The following is an 18,584-nucleotide window of genomic DNA, read 5'->3' on the forward strand; positions in this document are numbered from 1 at the left end:
GGCAAAGACACCGTATCCCATCCTTCACTCGTCACTTTAATCCTCCTGCAGGCTTTGGGTAACAGCCCCGAGAAGCTACAGGGCTCCTCCTGAGCGATCGCGAGCTTTTGCACTCGGTTTTCCCATCAAAGAAGTAGTCCTTAAGAGACAAAACAGTATCCTAGCGAAACATTTCTCTGCCTAACATAGAGGAAAATAAGAAAAGGCAAAATTTCCAAGTGTGCTAGTCTTAGGACAGTGCCAGAGGCAAACAATACAAAAACATTCTTCCTGTAGTCTACATGAGTGAACTTGAAGAGTGCAGACCTGGACCGTGCTGACCTGGGTCTGAGCCACCATCAACTGCAAAGATAACAAGTGAGGTGCTCTCAGAGTACAGCAAAAATCACCAAAATAACAACAACAGTAATAAAGTATATGAGACCAATGGAAAGAAAATAAAATATATTTTGGAAGCAACAACAACAAAGACTCACTGATGGGGCAGGAGTCTAGTACAACAGTTAACAAAACCTTTGAGATGCCTGGATCTCACACCGGTGTCTGGGTTCAAATCCCAGCTGCACCCCCAGCCTGAGCTTCCCAGCAGGTACACTTTGAGTGCTTTGGTTCCTGCCATCTCTGGGGGGGACCCGAGCTGAGCTCTGGGTTCTCAGCTTCAGCCTGGCCCAGAGCAGGCTGTGGCAGACACTTACGGAATAAACCAGCACGTGAAGTATCTCTTTCTGTGTGTGTGTGTGTATGCGAGTGCAGAAGCAAATGCATTTTTCAACCTTTTCTTTTCTTTTAAAGATTTTAAATTCTTAAAGATTTAAAAAGTATCACCAGGGAAAATCTAATACATACATACATACATATATATATATATATATATATATATATATATATATAAAGGCTCACCTAACATTTAGAATTCAAAAGTTTACAACAAATTACAGATGATAATTTATGCCTCTTCAATCAACTATTCAAAAAGAAATCATGAATAAAAACAAAAAGAAAAAAAAAAGAGGATCAGGCATGAAGATAATATTTCAAAACTAGGGTACTTCAAAACATTCACGGAGGAACAGAATTAACAGGCAAGCTTATTCTGCTGCAATTCTGAAATGTACGCATACGTGAAAAAATATGCAGCTAGTTCAAACCTGTGTCCAACCAACACAAGCTTGTTTGTAATTCTATTTTCCACAAGCTTTTGAAAATGTCAATATTCCAGAGGTAGAGTCCGTTTATACCACCACAGCATAGTGCGGGATTCATTTTTTGCATCCACAGGATTTCTTCCGCATTCTGCCATGCTGTAAAGGTATTTCCGAACTGGCATTTTTCAAAGGCACAAGTAACGCTGGTGTTAAGGGAAAATTTCCAAAGAGTGTAAAATGGTCGATGCCAACTATTCGGCAAAACCATTTTTGCTTTCCCAAGGTATTAATTACAACATACTGGAATGCTGTTAGAGTAGAACTGTTATCAAAAATTGGATGCCACAACTTATCTCACCATTCCTTTCAAGCAAGTGAGGGTCAGAATGTTTCTTGCCTATATCTGCAAATGATCGAACCAGGGGAATCCGACTGGTAAATCTTTTCTCGTTCTGGTGATGGTGCCTCTTCAGAAGGGCTTCTCTCACATTCTCTCTGATGGACTCGTCTAACTGACCGGAGGCTATCATGTTGTCCAGTACCATATCTAGTCAAAGGGGAAAAGAACTGACTGTTAGTAAACACATTGGCATACATCATGGGAATAAACAAATTCCAAGTGAAACTCAAGAACAAAAATTAGATCCTTCAATACCTCTGGAAACTTTCGCCTTTTAAAATTGAATTAGGTGTACACTACGAATATCATCCATTCAACAAAAGTGAACAAATTATAGAAACATTTCACTAATGTTACTGCAGTGGAAATTTTTTGACTTTAATTTATGAAGCATGTATAAATATTCTTGAATAGTGGTACCAATTTGAGACTTTTTAAATGTCCAATCTTCAAAACTATGATAAGAATAATCAAAGAGAACTGGAAGGACCAACTTGAAGGTAAATCAAGCCATTAGACTATGGATTAAACAATATTTACTGAAAGTACTATACTGCTTTACAAGATAATTGCTGGGCCAACGACAGATCCTTATGCCTAAATTCAGTAATTCTAGCCCTAATTCAATTTTTCATTCACTCATGTAAAGCAAGAAAGCCAGCATTCTCACACTGTAAAGATTTGTACCACATAATCAAATTTAACAATCAGGTAAAACTGAACTCTTTTTAGCCTGAAAATGATTTTCTGAAAACATAAACACTACAGAATTTTTTTTTCCCCCAACAGGTGCAAATACTAAGAAAGCTGCACACTCAAATTCATCACTACTCAACTTCATCTCCTGCCCCCATCCAACAGAAGGGCATTTGCACAGAGGGTTTACGTTCTTGAGATTCAGGCCTGACCAGGCTTTTAGGTTTGAACTTCCCATTCCCTTCTTCCTCCTCCTCAAAGCTTTTTCTCTACACGCACTACTCATGTTGTGCAGTTAACGGGTCTTCCCCAAACACTCTAGCCCCTCAATTTCCCGAGGACTCCACGTGAGCGCCTGGCTGTAGTTCCGTACTTCTTGATACTATAGTTATCTGTCCAATGCAATTATCTCTTCTCAAAACTCTTCCAGGTCTACTCCTCGAACTTGCGTGTGCAACAGAAGCGCAACCGTTTTTAAAATAGTGTCTAAGATCATATTCTATATCCTTTAATCAACTCGTTAATTCCAGTGCACCTTAAACATAAGAAAATTCAATAATGTAACCTGCTATTTCATCCAAAGTGCTTGCTCTCATATCCAGCATGACCGTTCCATTTAGAATGCAACTCCTCAATTCAAAGAGACTGTGCAAAGACAGGGTTGCCACGTAAGGCTTACTCCATCGGTCCCCTCCATCTTCGACATCCTCCTCAAATTTCAGCCACCTAAATGAATACATTAGAATGTTTTATAAATAACACAGATTTCATTTGCTTCTTTGCAATGTAATAAACAGAAACTTTCATTCAACACATTTTCACAAGTTAAGCTAAGGGTCCGTAATATCTATAGTCACAAGTTTCCCCTCTTGATGCTCCCCCTCTGCCACAGTCATTACAACAGTAAGAACAATAAACACAACTGCAACTTTTCTTCCACTTTTAATCCTGCATTGATTATAGGAAAAAATATGTAAGATTTTCCCAAATTTCTTTTTTAAAATAACAAATTCTTTTTTAGAGGCAGAGACAGAGAAGAGAGAGCAAACTTGCTCGTGATGAATTACTGCTATCTGTGGTGACTCAGGTCAGGCCACGGTCAAAGCTGGGACCTTGGATTAAGTTGCCCGTCCACACAGAGGGCAGAAACTCAGCCACGTGAGCCACCACTTGCAACTGCGCAGCAGGAAGTTGAAAGCAGGAGCAAGAACTGGGCACCAAAACTACAAACTCCAATGTGAGGTGCTGGAGTCTCAATGGTACCTTAACCCCTAGGCTAAACATCAACTCCTCAAACTTGCTTCTTTGATGCAAGACTTTGATAACATGAATCCTTTTGTATAGTAATAAAATAGCTTATTCAGAAAGAAATAGGAGATGAGGAAAAAAAACCTCAAGGTACAAGTTCCATACGTGGACAGGGGGAAAATCCTCTACTCGTTGACTGACAGCACTGGGTATCTCATAATTCCAATTTAACAGTGTCATTACCAAAAGAAACTGAATAAGCCAACTTGGCAGTGAGCCTCAACAGCATTACCTGGCCGTCTCCTTCCATTCGTAGTCTTCCCCGTCTCTGTAACACAGCTCATCCATTTCCGTGAACAGGTCATGGGGGATGTGTTCTTCGTCGTCGTCCTCGGTGCCAAGGATAAACTGAACCCGCTGGGATGGGGTATCTTGACAGAGCAAACATTGAAATTCACTCAAAACTGTTCCCACTTCACTCAGAAATAAATTAAAATTTAAAAAGACCTACATCACAGAAAAAAATTTCTTTCTTTGCAGAAAAATAACAAACTGTTATACAAAGAGTAAACAAGTCCAACCAAGTCTATAACTGATTTAAAAAGAAGCCAAAACCAGCAACATTTCAAAACATGAACAACCGTTCTCAACAACAGGGCTTCCTCCTCACTAAAAACACGTGGAAATGTTAGACTTTAAGAAAAATTTAAAATACAGCGAAGCTAAACAGTGGGAGGAAAAACTGGTGAGGAACTCAAAGTTAGGGGCATAAAGGAACTTCTTAAAGGAAGACAGGAAGAAGCAATACAGAACGCCAAGGCAACAAGTAACAAGACAGAAAACACAAAAGGCTAAGAGAACGCCAGAAATTCAAAAATACAAAGCACTGAGTCAAGAAGCAGAGTTCACTGCATTAATCAACTGTTCTTGCTGGATCTACTGAGGTGACCATGTGACTTTTCTTCCTGATGTCCACATTTACATTTTAAACTCCTGTTTCTGTTGGCAAGCGTTTAGGTTTTCTATTTTGCTATAAAAACCACAAGTTAATGGTTTGAACATAATTTGCTTGCTCTTCAATGCTCAACTTTCAAGGCTGAAAATTAAGGTGTTGGTAGGGCTGTTTTCCTTATAGAAGCCCCTTCTCTTGTCCAGCTTGTGATGGCTGTCCAAGTGCCCTGTGTCAAGACCCTCTTCCTGGAATCACTATAATCGCTTGTTCTGGGGGACAGGAGTGGAAATCACATCTATTTCCAGTATGACTCCTGTCCGATCAGATGACTTCCCAGAAAAGACCCCCTGTTAGTTCTAAAAACTATAGATTTCTATATCATGGGAATCTGAAATTCACTGTGATTAGTGATGCGCTATTGTAAATGAAGTCTGCTATGTGAAGTAGTCACAGAATTAACATATATCACCAAGTCACCATGGTATATAGATTTTAAATATATACAATTTCTATTAATATCTCAATCAAGCTAGGGGCGGGGGAAGAGAAACCAGTAGGAAAATAATTTAAAAATAAAAACAAGAAATGAACACCTCAAATCCTACACTATTCCATCATGCCCAGAAGCAAAAGGCCTGTGTAGTGTGTTTTTTAGAATAAGGGGAGAAGTCAATTTCATTCATAGTACATTCTAGAATACAAAATGGTAGCCGAAACCAAAATAAACGCACTTCAGCAGACTACATCTTTTCTAGGAATTGTCGCTCCATTTAAATGTCAAATATCTTCTTATCTATTTGCCTGAACATAAAAGCATGACAGTTCAGCAAATCTCAATAAAACATTGTGCGACTTGGTATGTGGTATGAATTACAGCAGGAGGCCTGCTTCACTAATGGAAGAGTCTAAAATATCCTCAACCAGACTACTTCATCATAGGGAACAGAAAAATAAATAGCTCAATTATTTGCATCATCAAAGTTCACTTAGCAATTCTAAACCCAGCGCTCATTTTGCCTTGATTAGCTACACGACCTTTGCGAAATACGTGATTGCTTAACACTGTACTACCTCGGCAGGCTCTCTCAGAGGAGGTTTTTAAACATTTTCATAATCTAGGCCTTCTGAGTTCAAATTTCCTGGGCCATAAACTGAAAATAATCTTTCAAAAATGCTGAGAATGCATAAAGTAGAATGCTTAGCACAGAACTTACCCAATTTTACTACAACACTAATATTTTCTTTCTTACATTCGTGTTAGAACTGTAATCAAGACAGTAATTTTTCGTTCTTCTTCCTCTTCACAGAAACTTGCCTTCAGCAAAGCGCACTAGGACCTACAGGGGTTTTGGTTCATACAGTAACTTTACTACAAAACACACACCTAGTAAGGCTCATGAGGCAAGAGTGGACTATACTGGCCCATTCTTTTATGCCAGCCAAGTGGATTATCACTTCTATTAATCTTCATTAAATGTTGTTTTTCTCTCTTCCATAGTTTTCTTTTTTTAAATAGTAATAAAAAAAAAAAGACAGACCTGCTCTGTCCTCTGTCAATAGCTCTATCCAATCACGGTCCTCCTTTGGGCACAGATACTATAATTCAGGCTAATGGAAATACCTCATAGTCACAAAACATGGTTTATAAAGGGGGAAAATCCCTGCCACCGGCTTCAGGATTCCAGACGTTGGTTCACAGGGTATGTAAGCAACAAATATAAAGGAAATAAAATCCTGCTATGTTGGAAATCAAATAGCAAAACCTACCTTTCACAGTTCCAAGTCTGGAATAAGATGGAAAAAAAATCCAAAAAACCAATTCCCTAACTTTTTTTTTTTCACTTATACCAAAGAGATCTTAACCTAGGAATCAAATGTTTCTTGTTGAAAAGCATCCCAACACTGAATGGCACTCCCCAACACGTGTGTCTAAAGCACTGAAGACAGAGTGACCTGAAAAGACTCAGTTAATAAAACTAGATGCTTTCCCATGACCCAGGCCCGACCGACAGGGAACCTGCTCTTGGTCTCACCATAAGAGGGAGATTCCCGTCCATCCTCTTTGTCTGAGTCTTTATCTCTTCTCCTCCGGTGGTGGTGTTTGTGTCCACGATGCCTGTGACGCCGCCGGCTCTCTTTACTGAACGGGACGTGAACACCAATATACACCGCTCGATGGCCTAGGACAAGGTTCAGAAACACATTACTGATATCCCAAAGGGGGAAAAGTAACAATCACAGGAAGCGCATCACAACTCCCTGCAAATACCAACTTTTTAAGGTTTTGGAAACCTCAAAATCAATAAAGCCCAAATTACTAAGGGATATCTTAAATGTAAGTGATCCAAATGCTCCAATTAAATCATAGAAAAGTGTGTGCCTGGATAAAGAGTTACTGTATGCAGATATATCACTCTGACTGCATTTTGACCAAAACAGAATCACCTTCTGGGATTACAGAGTTGGTAATAGTTGTATAATACATTTAAAAACAGTGAACTGTACACTTTAAAATGGCACATTATATATTATGTAAATTAAAGCTCAATTAAAAAAAACCCTATAATAAAGGAGGGAACAGTGGTGTGACATGGCCAGTTAGGCTGGTAGCTGAAGCACTGGCATCCCATATGGGCACCAGTTCAAAGCCCAGCTGCTCCACTTCTGATCCAGCTCCTTTCTAATGCACCTGGGAAAGCAATGCGAAGAGCCAGAGTGTTTGAGCACCTGCACCCACATGGGACACCCAACAGAAACTCCTGCGTCGCACCCCTGGCTGTTGTGTCCATTTGGGAAGTGAGCCAGCTGATGGAAGGCCACCCTCTTTGTCTCTAAAACTTTGCCTTTCAAATAAATAAACCTTGAAAAAACAATAATAATAAGAAGAAACCTTAGTGGTTTTACCACTTTATTTTAGTGAAACTATTTCCTTCCAAACACCAAGACAAGTGGAAATTAAAGAGTCAGATTCCCATCACTGTGCTCTGGGAATTATAAAGTTGTCCCTCCAATTAGCACTAATGAGTCCTGGCACACAAGCCCCAGTGAACCAAGATAAAGATAAATTCTGTGAGTCTTCAGTTGAGAAACAGCTAGATAAATGAAGCAGGGAACACAACGGAATTCATAGACCGGAAGTCCTTGATGGCTGTCTTTGGAGTCCTCTGCTCTGTTTCTTTCACTTACACTTCCACCCAGCCCCTAATCACTCTCTCTCCCTCAAACTTGACAGCAAAATGTAGATGTGTGTCAGGTCTGCAGAGCTGAGGCCCCTGGTTAACCCGAGGAAACCAAGAACATGTTCAAGGACCTCCTTCCTTCATGTACTAAGACAGAAATATGTGAGAGTTTCCACTGAATGACAAGTAGCAGATTAAATGCATCAATTAGCTAAAAATCCTGACTTATCCTAGCTGTTGTAACTGCCAGGCCCTAACCATAATCTCCTAGGCAAATGGAGGTTCCTTTTTAAAAGTTCTAATAATCCTCAACTTTTAATGCCCGTTTTAAAAGTCAGTTTAAAGAAAAAGTCAAAATGGCAATGGATCAATGACCCAACGCAAAGAAATTTCTCAAAGACAATTCTAACTTTAAGGGGACTGTATGAGACTATAAATACATGAAAGCTATCAAAGCGTCGACAGTGCAGGTTAAAACACCAGTTAGAACGTTCAAGTTCCACGTCAGAATGCCGGGGCTGGACTCTGCTCCAGTTCCTGACTCTAACTTCCTGTTAACGTGGACCCTGACGTGGAAGATCACCCTGGATCCCTGCTATGTCAGGTGCGGTCCGTGTAACCTGCCAGCCTACTCGGGACCCACAGCCTGTCTGCTAGCACTTAGTGTTCTATGTGACATATGATAGGACTAGAGGGTCTAAAGAGGTAAGACAGGCCTTCCAGCTAATTACAGTGCCTTTGTTAGGTGGGAGAACTGTCAGGAGGCGCCCTTCTGCCCGCCCCTTTCTTAGTATATATAGGTTTATGCTCGTATTACAATAAACGGACATGCTCGATCAGGCTGTCTCCGGTGGTTCTTGTTGCTGAACACCATCACTGCACCACCTCGGTGGTCACAGGGGCCTGTCAGGAAACCCACCCCCACCCCGCAGACCCTCCAGGCAACAGCCAGCTCCTACTCCCTGAATGAAGACAGGGACAGAGTTCCTGGCTCCCAGTTCCTCACTTCAGTGGGAGCCGATGCGAGCATGTGGAGTGAAGGGAGAGTTCACACTTGCTCCTTCTTGCTCTCTCTCTGCCTCTCCTGTAATTTATTTCTTAAAATGTTGCTAAGAACTTCACTTTGATCAAGTGTTCAGAGCTATCCTCGCCAATGAAGTATCCATCTAACTAACCCCTGTGCTACCGGACCCACACATATAGCATCTCGTCTACTCCTGTGATAACCACACCGATCCCCCGAGGATCACTGCTCAAGTATATCCACCACTCTTCCCAAGTGCCAAGGTCAGGCGAGAAGAGTAAAGAACTCAAAACTGCTGGATAGCTTAGAGGAGTCTGAATTACTACACGCACAGCAGGATCCTGATCTCTAAGTGACTTCTAGCGCAGAAAAAGGCCATGGGGGGGTGGGGGGGAAGAGTGAATTCCGAAACAGAAATCGGTGGCAAGCTAAGTGGGAAGTGACTTGTCTGCTCCAGAGTTTGGTGCTCCAGCTGACCAGCCTGGCACTCTAAAGCGTTCAGAGCACACATGGAACAGCCTTCTGAAAGGTGTCCGTCCTCACCATGGCCTTTCCGCTTTCCAGGTTAAGTAAACACAAGCATCAATCTCTCTCATGTCAATACCTTCAGCAAAGAGCTTCTAATCAAGGAAACATGCTGTCGCAGGTGACAGTGACACGGGTGGCTGCTGCACCTCAACCCAAGTGTTGCACACTCTTCTAAATAGATGCTCTCCCTTGTTCTTCAACAAATGGGGGTGCGAGGGTACAGCTTAAAGGACACCAACAGTCACTAATTAGTAATCTAATCTGATAAGCCTAATGACCTATTTTAGACAAACTTACTTTCTAGCTCTTCTTTTTCAAACTTGGTGTTCACGGTAGAGCTGGTTTTGCCGAGGTCCACAACAACCTCTTCATCAGGACCCTAAGAACAAAGAAGTCTCATTTACTCATGGATATATATATACGGACAGATCATTGGAAATGCCCCCTCTTGCTCTCCACCCTCCCCCAAAAAGATGCAGAGCAGGCTGCGTTCTCTCTGAAGACAGAACCCCTACCACAGCCAGCCACGTTGCTTTCCAGCGTACCACAGGCCATTTAGAACTCTCACAGCGGAAAGGAATGAGTGCAAACATTTTTCATGGTTGTCTGTGATCTTACTTTCATCCATGTTAACCAAAAGCCTACATAACTTACAAGAATTTTTCATTTCCCCACAAAGAAAAATCCATACAAAAATTTAACCTACAGGAAAATTCCAAAGTTCAGTTGTGAAAATTACCTTTGTATTTTCTTCCCCCCTCTTTTTTTTTTGGTCCAACAACAACAAAAATGAACAAATGTATTTACTGAAAAAGTAAAATTTCAGCCTTTAGGTCTAAACGACGAGGTTTCAGAGGCAGCTATAATCATTAATAACCATGAACTTAGCAGGCAGAAGAAGACGTGGTGCCAGCAGATACTATCATAAATGAACAAACTCCATCCGTCCACAAGTCCTGCACACAGTCCCATGTTGAAGCAGACCCAGCTGCAGCCCCCTCTGGCCCACTGCCCACTGGGCTGCTGGAATGGCACAAGGAAACATCTGGCCTCGCTGGCCCTTGCCAGGCCTGAGCCTGTAGCTTGAGGCTACACACAAAGTCAATTCAAAGACAATTGTTTCTCATTAAACTAACCCTTGAAGGAGTCCAAATTCTCTCCACCTGATCTTTGAAACCGAACGCATTTTATCACATTCTCATGTGAGTTCCTTGCAATCCAACTCATAATATTTGCTATGGAAAATTTAGAATCAGACACAGCACGTTAATGAAACACGGATGTCCAACTGTAAGATCACATGGCTTAGCCATGTTTGTATCGATGACTCCAAACGGCTGGTGCTTACCCACACACCGCAAGGTCAGAGACACTACACAACCTGCTAAGTCTGCATACTGAGAGGTGTGGGACAGGCTGTGCAGACTGGGACATCGTTTCACACAATGGACTAAAAAGCTAGACAATGACCTGTAGGATTAACCCAGCTACCTCACAGCTTTTGTATTTCATTAGACATCAGCAAAACACGGGGATGAATAATTATGAATCACCATGCACTAACCAAGTCATGCTCATTGAGGATCCTTCAGTGATGCTGTATCACTTAGCCCCTGGGCACATACATAGATAAGACAAACTCTGTCTACACAGAACAAGAAGTCCCACCTGGAGAGGTCGCTTAGTGTCTGTTCTAAAAGGGATTAACTGCTCCCATTCCAAACTTTCATTTAGCCTGCACACTGGTCAGGAGGGGATGCAAAACAAGACATGTTAACTTCCACCTTCAAACAAAGCTCTTTATTTCCATGCAACTGTATTTACACAGTCGGATGTATTAGTAACACTAACCAGCTAAGACTAAAAGCCAACTTGAATTAGGTTAGACGCTATTTTATCACGATTTATTCCACAATATACATTATATTTGTTACCATACTTATTATATTTACTTAAAATACACTCACCCTTTGATCTTTACACATAGCATAAAAATATTGCCATATATGCACAAAGTAACATGTAGAAAGACGCCCTCTGCATATTCTCATATTTTACCCAGACTGCCCCCAGCAAGCATTACCTGTAAAGCTTAGAGCAAGTCAATCTACTTTCTGGAAGCTGCATTCTTAAGGCAATATTTCTTTTACACACACACACACACACCCCATTTGCCAGAGTCACAGACAGGGAACACAGGCAGGAGATCTTACATCTACTGATTCACTCCCCAAACGGCCCCCTCCAGTCAGGACTAGGTGAGACCGAAGCCAGGAGCCCAAAGCTTCCTCTCGAGCTGCCACACGGGCATCAGAGGGCCTCCCTGTTGGCCAGCTGCTCTTTCCCCTAGGCCATTCACAGGGACCTGGATCAGAAGCGTTACAGCCAGGACACAAACCAGTGCCCATAAAAGATGCACAAAGTTTAAGCTCACACTACTAACAAAACTCAAAAACCAAGTATTTTGAGTGCCAGTTATGGCGGTTCTTCATTTATCGGACCACAGAACAAGGTCACTGAGAACACACGTTTATGTGATTCATTAACCTACAACTGCCTATTCACGTCTCTACGTTCTTTAGGATTTGTTTTATCTAGGTAGAGTTACACAGAAGGAGACACAGAGAGAAAGGGCTCGTCCATCTGTTGATTCACTGAGATGACCGCGAAGGCCTGGCTGAGGTTGGGAGCCAGGAGCTTCTTGCAGGTCTCCTACGCGGGTGCAGGGTCCGAAGGACTTGGGCCATTCTCTACTGCTTTCCCAGGCTGCAAGCAGAGAACTGGGTAGGAAAGGAAGCAGCCAGGACACGAACCTGCTCAAGTAAGAAACGCCGGCACTGCGGCAGGGGGCTTGGCGTGCTATGCTATGACGTCAGCCCCACAAATAAGTAAACAAATCTTTGAAACACAAAATTAAAACCAAAACATTCCCACACAACTTTAGATACATGAGTGTACTTCAAAAAATCATGGACAATGTTTTTCGCAGCAATATAATTTTATCTCTTATGAACAAAGGCTTGCATTCACAAGATAAAAATCAAAATTTAATCATACATGTGAATTACAGCCAGTTTTTGCCAGAAACATCTTTCATAATGACGTGACACATTGTACCAATTCCTCTTTTTTTTTAAATCCTGGCTAAAAGCAAAATCTTGGATTTATACTTTTCATGGTCACATTAGCCAAAAAAACTTCAGCAAGTTAAAGCCAGAGTATTAAGAAAAACATTAAGCAACTATTTTAAAATATACTATAAACCACAATCTCTATCCATTTTGAAATCCTGAGGTTTACAAAATCCGTTATTACAATACCCATTATAGATAGATCCCCATCACAAATTTAACTTTCCACTATTAAGACACACGGGTATAATCCAATATTAACTACTTAATTACCCAGGTATCAAATACAAGTTTAGTTTCAAAACAGAATTATTAAGTGTTTCTTTCCCAGTATTTAAATAAGCCATACAAGTTGAAATTAACTAACAGAAGAATTAATTTTGTAAAAGAATAAAGATGCTACAAACCATGTCTGACTGTGCAAGGATTTACTCTTCAGCCAGTGACTTCCACGGCCAAGGACACACAGGATGATACTATTCTAAGCCTGCTAATTAAGACTGACAGTTCTTCCAGCTGCGTGATCACACTTGGAACAATTCAAATTCACCGGCAAATCAAAACACAAGATTCTGAACCGAGTACATACAGGTAACTTCAGCTCCTGCCGAAGCCTCGCCATCGCGGCACCCCGATGCCCTGCTGGCGGGGCCTTCACACACTCGGGAACCCCGAGTGAGCACGTCTGATCTGGGTCACTGTGCTTCGTGCAGATGACCGCTTCTAAGTCACTTCTACGGCACAGCCAATCACTGTCTTCCGAGTTACCTAATCTGCCAAGATAGTAATTACAACTCACACACGGCCACCGCACTGACGTACTTGGAAAGTCACACACACATCTCTCTAGTCTGGAGAGAGAACAGTAAAAGAGAGATGCAACCGAAACCTCTCTACAACCTTAGTGCGCAGGGCAACTCTCTCTAGGGACCTGTGCGGGAGAGACTACACAAGGCCACTTCTCTTTACCAGTTCTCAACAACGTCTCACTTAATTTTCAGAAAAGACAAATATGTTTTCTGTAGACAGCTTTATATCAATATATTTACGCCAGTTCACTTGTAACTGTACTAACCACCATAACAAATCATTTTACGGTAATGATTTAAACAGACAAAAATAAGATATCTATATGGACAAGAGCCAAAAGAAGGGGAGACAGAAAGAAGCAGTACTCCTCAATCTGAGCTCCGGATTACTTGACATTTTATGAAAATCACTGAAAACCTGAAAAGGCTTAACTAAGTTGTTGTCTATACCATACTGGAAGTAAGACTGTAAAAATATTCACACTAACACATGGTTAGTGAAAAAAAAAAAAAAGAACAAAATTTAGGGCCCAGCACTGTAGCCTAGTGAGTAAAGTCCTCACCATGCATGTGCTGGGATCCCAGATGGGCACCGGTTCTAATCCTGGCGGCTCCACTGCCCATCCAACTCCCTGCCTGTGGCCTGGGAAGCAGTCGAGGACGGCCCAAAGCCTTGGGACCCTGCATGTGTGTGGGAGACCTGGAAGAAGTTCCTGGCTCCTGGCTTCGGATTGGCGCAGCTCTGATCGTTGTGGTCACATGGGAAGTGAATCATCAGACGGAAGATCTTCTTCTCTGTCTCTCCTCCTCTCTCTATATGTATCTGACTTTGCAATAAAAATAATATTAAAAAAAGAAAGTTTAGGGAAAATGGCTTTCTTCTATATTTTAGCCAGTCTCTTTTAATGTCTCATTTGAATTAGACTTTCACATCCACTTTCCTGGTGAATCCCATTTTGTTACTTGTTTCAAGCACATTAAACACTCAAGCTGATAGATATTCTGTTGGAAAAGAGAAGAGTGTTTCAATTCCTTTTCAGGTCAGGTGGAAAACCCCCCTTAGACACTTCCCTCAACTCCTGAAGGAGTCTTCTTAAAGATGAGCTACAATGTGAAATTTGAAATCATTTCAAGTTAAAAGTTTGTACACCATTACAATGAAATACGTTGATCTATGACTTCTGAATCGAACCCTCATCTTCTGTGAATATGTATGCTCACTATTAACTGCGCCAAAGTCTTACTTTGTTAAACAAACAAAATGTAAAGCTGAGGGCTAGACTGGAACAGAGCCAAATCAAGCCATAATGGCAGAGTCCCAGCTGCTCGACTTCCAATCCAGCTTCCTGCTAAGGGCCTCGGAAAAGCAGTGGAAAATGTCGCGAGTGCCTGGGCCCTAGCCACGTGTGGAAGACCACAGCTCCAACCCGGCCGAGGCCCAGCCCCTGCCGTGGTGGCCAGCTGCAGGAGTCCATCAGTGGATGAAGATCTGTTTCACTCTGTCTCTAACAATCAACTGAATCTTAAGAACCACATCTGTAGGGGCAGGCATTTGGCCTAGCAGACCTGCTCTGCTTCCCCGGCTCCAGCTTCCTGTAGTCCAGGAGGGTACCAGCAACGGCACAGTGACCACGCACCTGCCGCTCACAGCAGACCTGGACTGAGTCGTTCACGGGCCTCAGCCGGCCCAACCCTCGCTGCTGTCGGCATCCTGAGATGCAAATCAGGAGGGGGATCACTCACTTGCTTTTTTAAAGTTGCTGCTTTCTCTGACTAAAAACAAAGTAAAACAGAAACAGACTACTGTTACTCCAGCGTATTATTTTAAAATGCATATATTGAGGGCCCAGCACAATGGATCAATTGGCAAGTGCCAGGATCCCATATTGGTGCCATTTCATGTTCTGGCTGCTCCACTCCCCACCCAGCTCCCTGTTTATAGCGTGGGAAAGCAGCACAGAATGACCCTAAGTCTTGATACTCTGCACCCATATGGGAGACCTGAAGAGGCTCCTGGCTTTGGACCGGCTCAGTTCCGGCCACTGTGCCCATTTGGGGAGTGAAGCAGCGGATGGAAGATGTTTTATTTCTCTCCCTCTCTTTAAATCTGCTTTTCCAATAAAAATATTTTCAAATGCGTATATTGATCATCAATGTGCCTAAACTATGCTAAACACCACGTGTATTATATGTATTTAGCTAACATTTCTTCTAATTGTCTCAACTCTGACCATATCTGACAAGCATGAAATAATATTTCCAAGTCCTTCAGTCAGCAGACAGAGGCTTTAAGATTCAAAACTAGTCCTTTCAGTCCTTGCCTTTCCTCTACTCCAACTATGTTTAATGAAATATTTAGAAAGTATTAACAATTCCTAACTGCATTTATTAAAATTCTGGAATCAGCACTGAAGCACAGCCAGCTACCTGCCCCCCGCCCCCAGCTGTAGCATCCACATCTCACGGGCGCACAGAGTCTCGGATGCTCTGCTTCCCATTAGCTCCACGCTGACACGCCCTGGGAAAGCAGCGGGATCTGCTGCAATAGCCCGGGCTGCTGCCGCCCCATGGGAAAACCCTGTCAGGTCCTGGGCTCCTGCTTTCAGCCTGGTCCAGTCACAAACACTGCAATCGTTTGGGGACAGAATCAAAAGAAGGAAGATCTCTGTCCCACCCTCTCTCCTACTCTGATTTTCAAATAAATAAATACTAAAAAAAAAAAAAAAAAAAGAAGAAAACACTTTCATCTTTCACAGGACAATCTAGGTTATCAAAGACAAAAATGTTACAGCTTTCCAATATAACTGCCCCTTCCAAAGTTTATTTAGAAGAGCAACCTGTATATTCTTTCGTGCTTATTCCATGTTCATATCCACGCGGACTCACAAACTGGCTTTATCCTTTGTAAATCAAACATACGGTATTACTAATTATGCAACTATAATTATTCTTAATGCCAGTTAGAAACCTCCGCAATGCCAAATTACATAAACACAAAAATCAAACGTATATTGAGAATGTCCACCCTTCCTGTGATACAACTAAATACTTGGCCACATGCGCATGACCCTGAGAAATGCGTGCCATGTGGGGTTTTTCTTTGCAGAATTCCAGTTCCACCTCCTGGAGACAACACGAGCTTACCATCCTGGTCAGGCAGGTGTCTACCCTTCACTTCATCAAACCACGGGAAGGGAGATACTCCCAAGAGAAAAACAAAGAGGGGCGCAAGAAAAGCTTTTCATTTCCCCAACTGCAAACCAAAATGTAACTCATCACACCATTTCTTTAACAACTCCTGGTGCGGGCCCGGCGCGGTGGCGCAAGTGGTTAAGTCCTCGCCTTGCACGCCCGGGATCCCATATGGGCGCCGGTTCTAATCCCGGCAGCCCCGCTTCCCTTCCAGCTCCCTGCCTGTGGCCCGGGAAGGCAGTCGAGGACGGCCCAAAGCTTTGGGACCCTGTACCCGCGTGGGAGACCCGGAAGAGGCTCCTGGCTTCGGATCGGCATAGTATCGGCCCGTTGCGCTCACTTGGGGAGTGAATCATCGGATGGAAGATCTTCCTCTCTGTCTCTCCTCTCTGTATATCCGCCTTTCCAATGAAAAATAATAAAAAAAATAAATCTTTAAAAAAAAAAAAAAAAAAAAACAACTCCTGGTGCAACATCACAGCAGCACCGTGGCTTGACTAGGACTCAGGTAAGGAGTTTGGCTAAAACAACACTATAAAAGCAGATGATGAATAGGAGGCCCATTTATTTCCTTGATGACCAAAGCAGAACCGTAACTCGTTAGGCATTCAGCTCTGAAGACTTATCATGCTAAAAAAAATAATTAAAAAAAAAAAATAATAATAAAACTTAACAGATCTCCTGCTGGCAAATGGGAATGCAAGCTGCTTAAAACTCCCTGCAGAGGGAGTCGGAGGGAACTCAGGCGCACATTTTAAGCATGTCTGTTTTGGTATAACAACATCTTGTTGGGTAGTTACTCCGTAGAAACAAAATCATTCAAATATAAACAATATTTATTATAGTCACAAAAAATGAAAACAGAGAACAGTTAATTACTATGGGCAATCAGAAGGTATTAGGAACAATGAAATTAAATTACAAGCCCCATCCAAACATGTCAGTGAAGAAAAGTTTGTTACATAATTAATGTTTTCGTTTCGCAAATAAAGCCTTTTCATGAATAAATGTGCCTGTGAAGATAGGTATACAAGACTGTACAGGTTGGTCTTCAATGTTTCAACAAAGAACATGTTCTCTAAAAATGCCAAGTGGTTATTAATGAATATCTAAGGCAGTAAGTCAGCAGATGCTAAATATTAGTAAAATTTTACTCAGCCCTTCAAAAATCTACTTACTGTTTCAATCAGATACAACTCTGGGAACAAAACAAGTAACACTTTTTTTTTTTTTTAAAGATTTATTTTTATTATTTTGTTATTGGAAAGGCAGATGTACAGAGAGGAGAGACAGAGAGGAAGATCTTCCATCCGATGATTCACTCCCCAAGTGAGCGCAACGGGCCGATGCTATGCCGATCCGAAGCCAGGAGCCTCTTCCGGGTCTCCCACGCGGGTGCAGGGTCCCAAAGCTTTGGGCCGTCCTCGACTGCTTTCCCAGGCCACAGGCAGGGAGCTGGAAGGGAAGCGGGGCTGCCGGGATTAGAACCGGCGCCCATATGGGATCCCGGGCGTGCAAGGCGAGGACCTTTAACCACTTGCGCCACCGCGCCGGGCCCAGCAAGTAACACTTCTAAGAAAGCACCTCACCTGGCCAGCAACCTTGCGAAGATGTTGCCGAATTCTAACACATTATCACTTTCTAAAAAATGAGTTAGTAGGCACAAAAAAAAAAAAAACACTCACTAAAATCGCTTCAGCTTCAAAGACATAAAATAATGCAATCAAATGAAGTAAATTTTCCAAATTCAAGAAGAGTTCTGCAACAGTTTAAGCTCTAACTGAATTTAAATTTGTCAAGGACGGAGGGGGGGCGCGTCTAGAAACCTTGAAACTTAAGATACATTCACAGGTGTACACAGAGGGAACCAGTGAAGACAGCTGGAGCACTCAGGGTAGTCGGTTAAGCTGCTGCTGAGCACGCACAGCAGAGTGCCCGGTTCAAACGCTGGCTACTTCACTTGCAATTCAGCTGCCAGCGATCATCCTGGCTCAAGTAGGAGGGTCGCTGTCTCCACCTGGGAAACCTAGACTGGGCTGCTGGCTTCGGCCTGACCTAGTTCAGCTTTTGGGAGACAAATCAGCAGGGTATCAATCAGCCTCTCTGCCTCTCAAGTAAATACAGGAGTCATCAGGAAACACGGATTTCAGATATTTGTAAAAACTTGATGAAGCTTTTTTTTTTTGGTTTATTTATTTTATTGGAAAGTCAGATTCAAAGAGAGAAGGAGAGACAGAAGGATTTTTTTTTACCCACTGGTTCACTCCCCAAATGAGCTGA

At 42.3% G+C, this 18,584-nt stretch overlaps 1 protein-coding gene across 3 annotated transcripts in view; it reads right to left on the bottom strand.

The window, feature by feature from the left end:
• Nucleotides 1-18,584, bottom strand: part of SLC4A7 (solute carrier family 4 member 7) — a 77,308-nt gene that overhangs the window by 41,641 nt on the left and 17,083 nt on the right. For all 3 annotated transcript variants that reach the window (XM_040963749.1, XM_040963767.1, XM_040963757.1), the window contains exons 2-6: nt 9,470-9,551; nt 6,475-6,621; nt 3,782-3,920; nt 2,807-2,967; nt 1,504-1,692 (exon numbers count right to left, since the gene is read on the bottom strand). In XM_040963749.1, the coding sequence (XP_040819683.1) occupies nt 1,504-1,692; nt 2,807-2,967; nt 3,782-3,920; nt 6,475-6,621; nt 9,470-9,551 (718 nt within the window). The remainder of the gene's footprint in view (nt 1-1,503; nt 1,693-2,806; nt 2,968-3,781; nt 3,921-6,474; nt 6,622-9,469; nt 9,552-18,584) is intronic.

This window comes from Ochotona curzoniae, unplaced genomic scaffold, assembly GCF_017591425.1.
Source record: "Ochotona curzoniae isolate NIBS_2020 unplaced genomic scaffold, NIBS_Ocur_1.0 contig_1302, whole genome shotgun sequence".
NCBI classification, from domain to species: Eukaryota; Metazoa; Chordata; class Mammalia; order Lagomorpha; family Ochotonidae; genus Ochotona; species Ochotona curzoniae.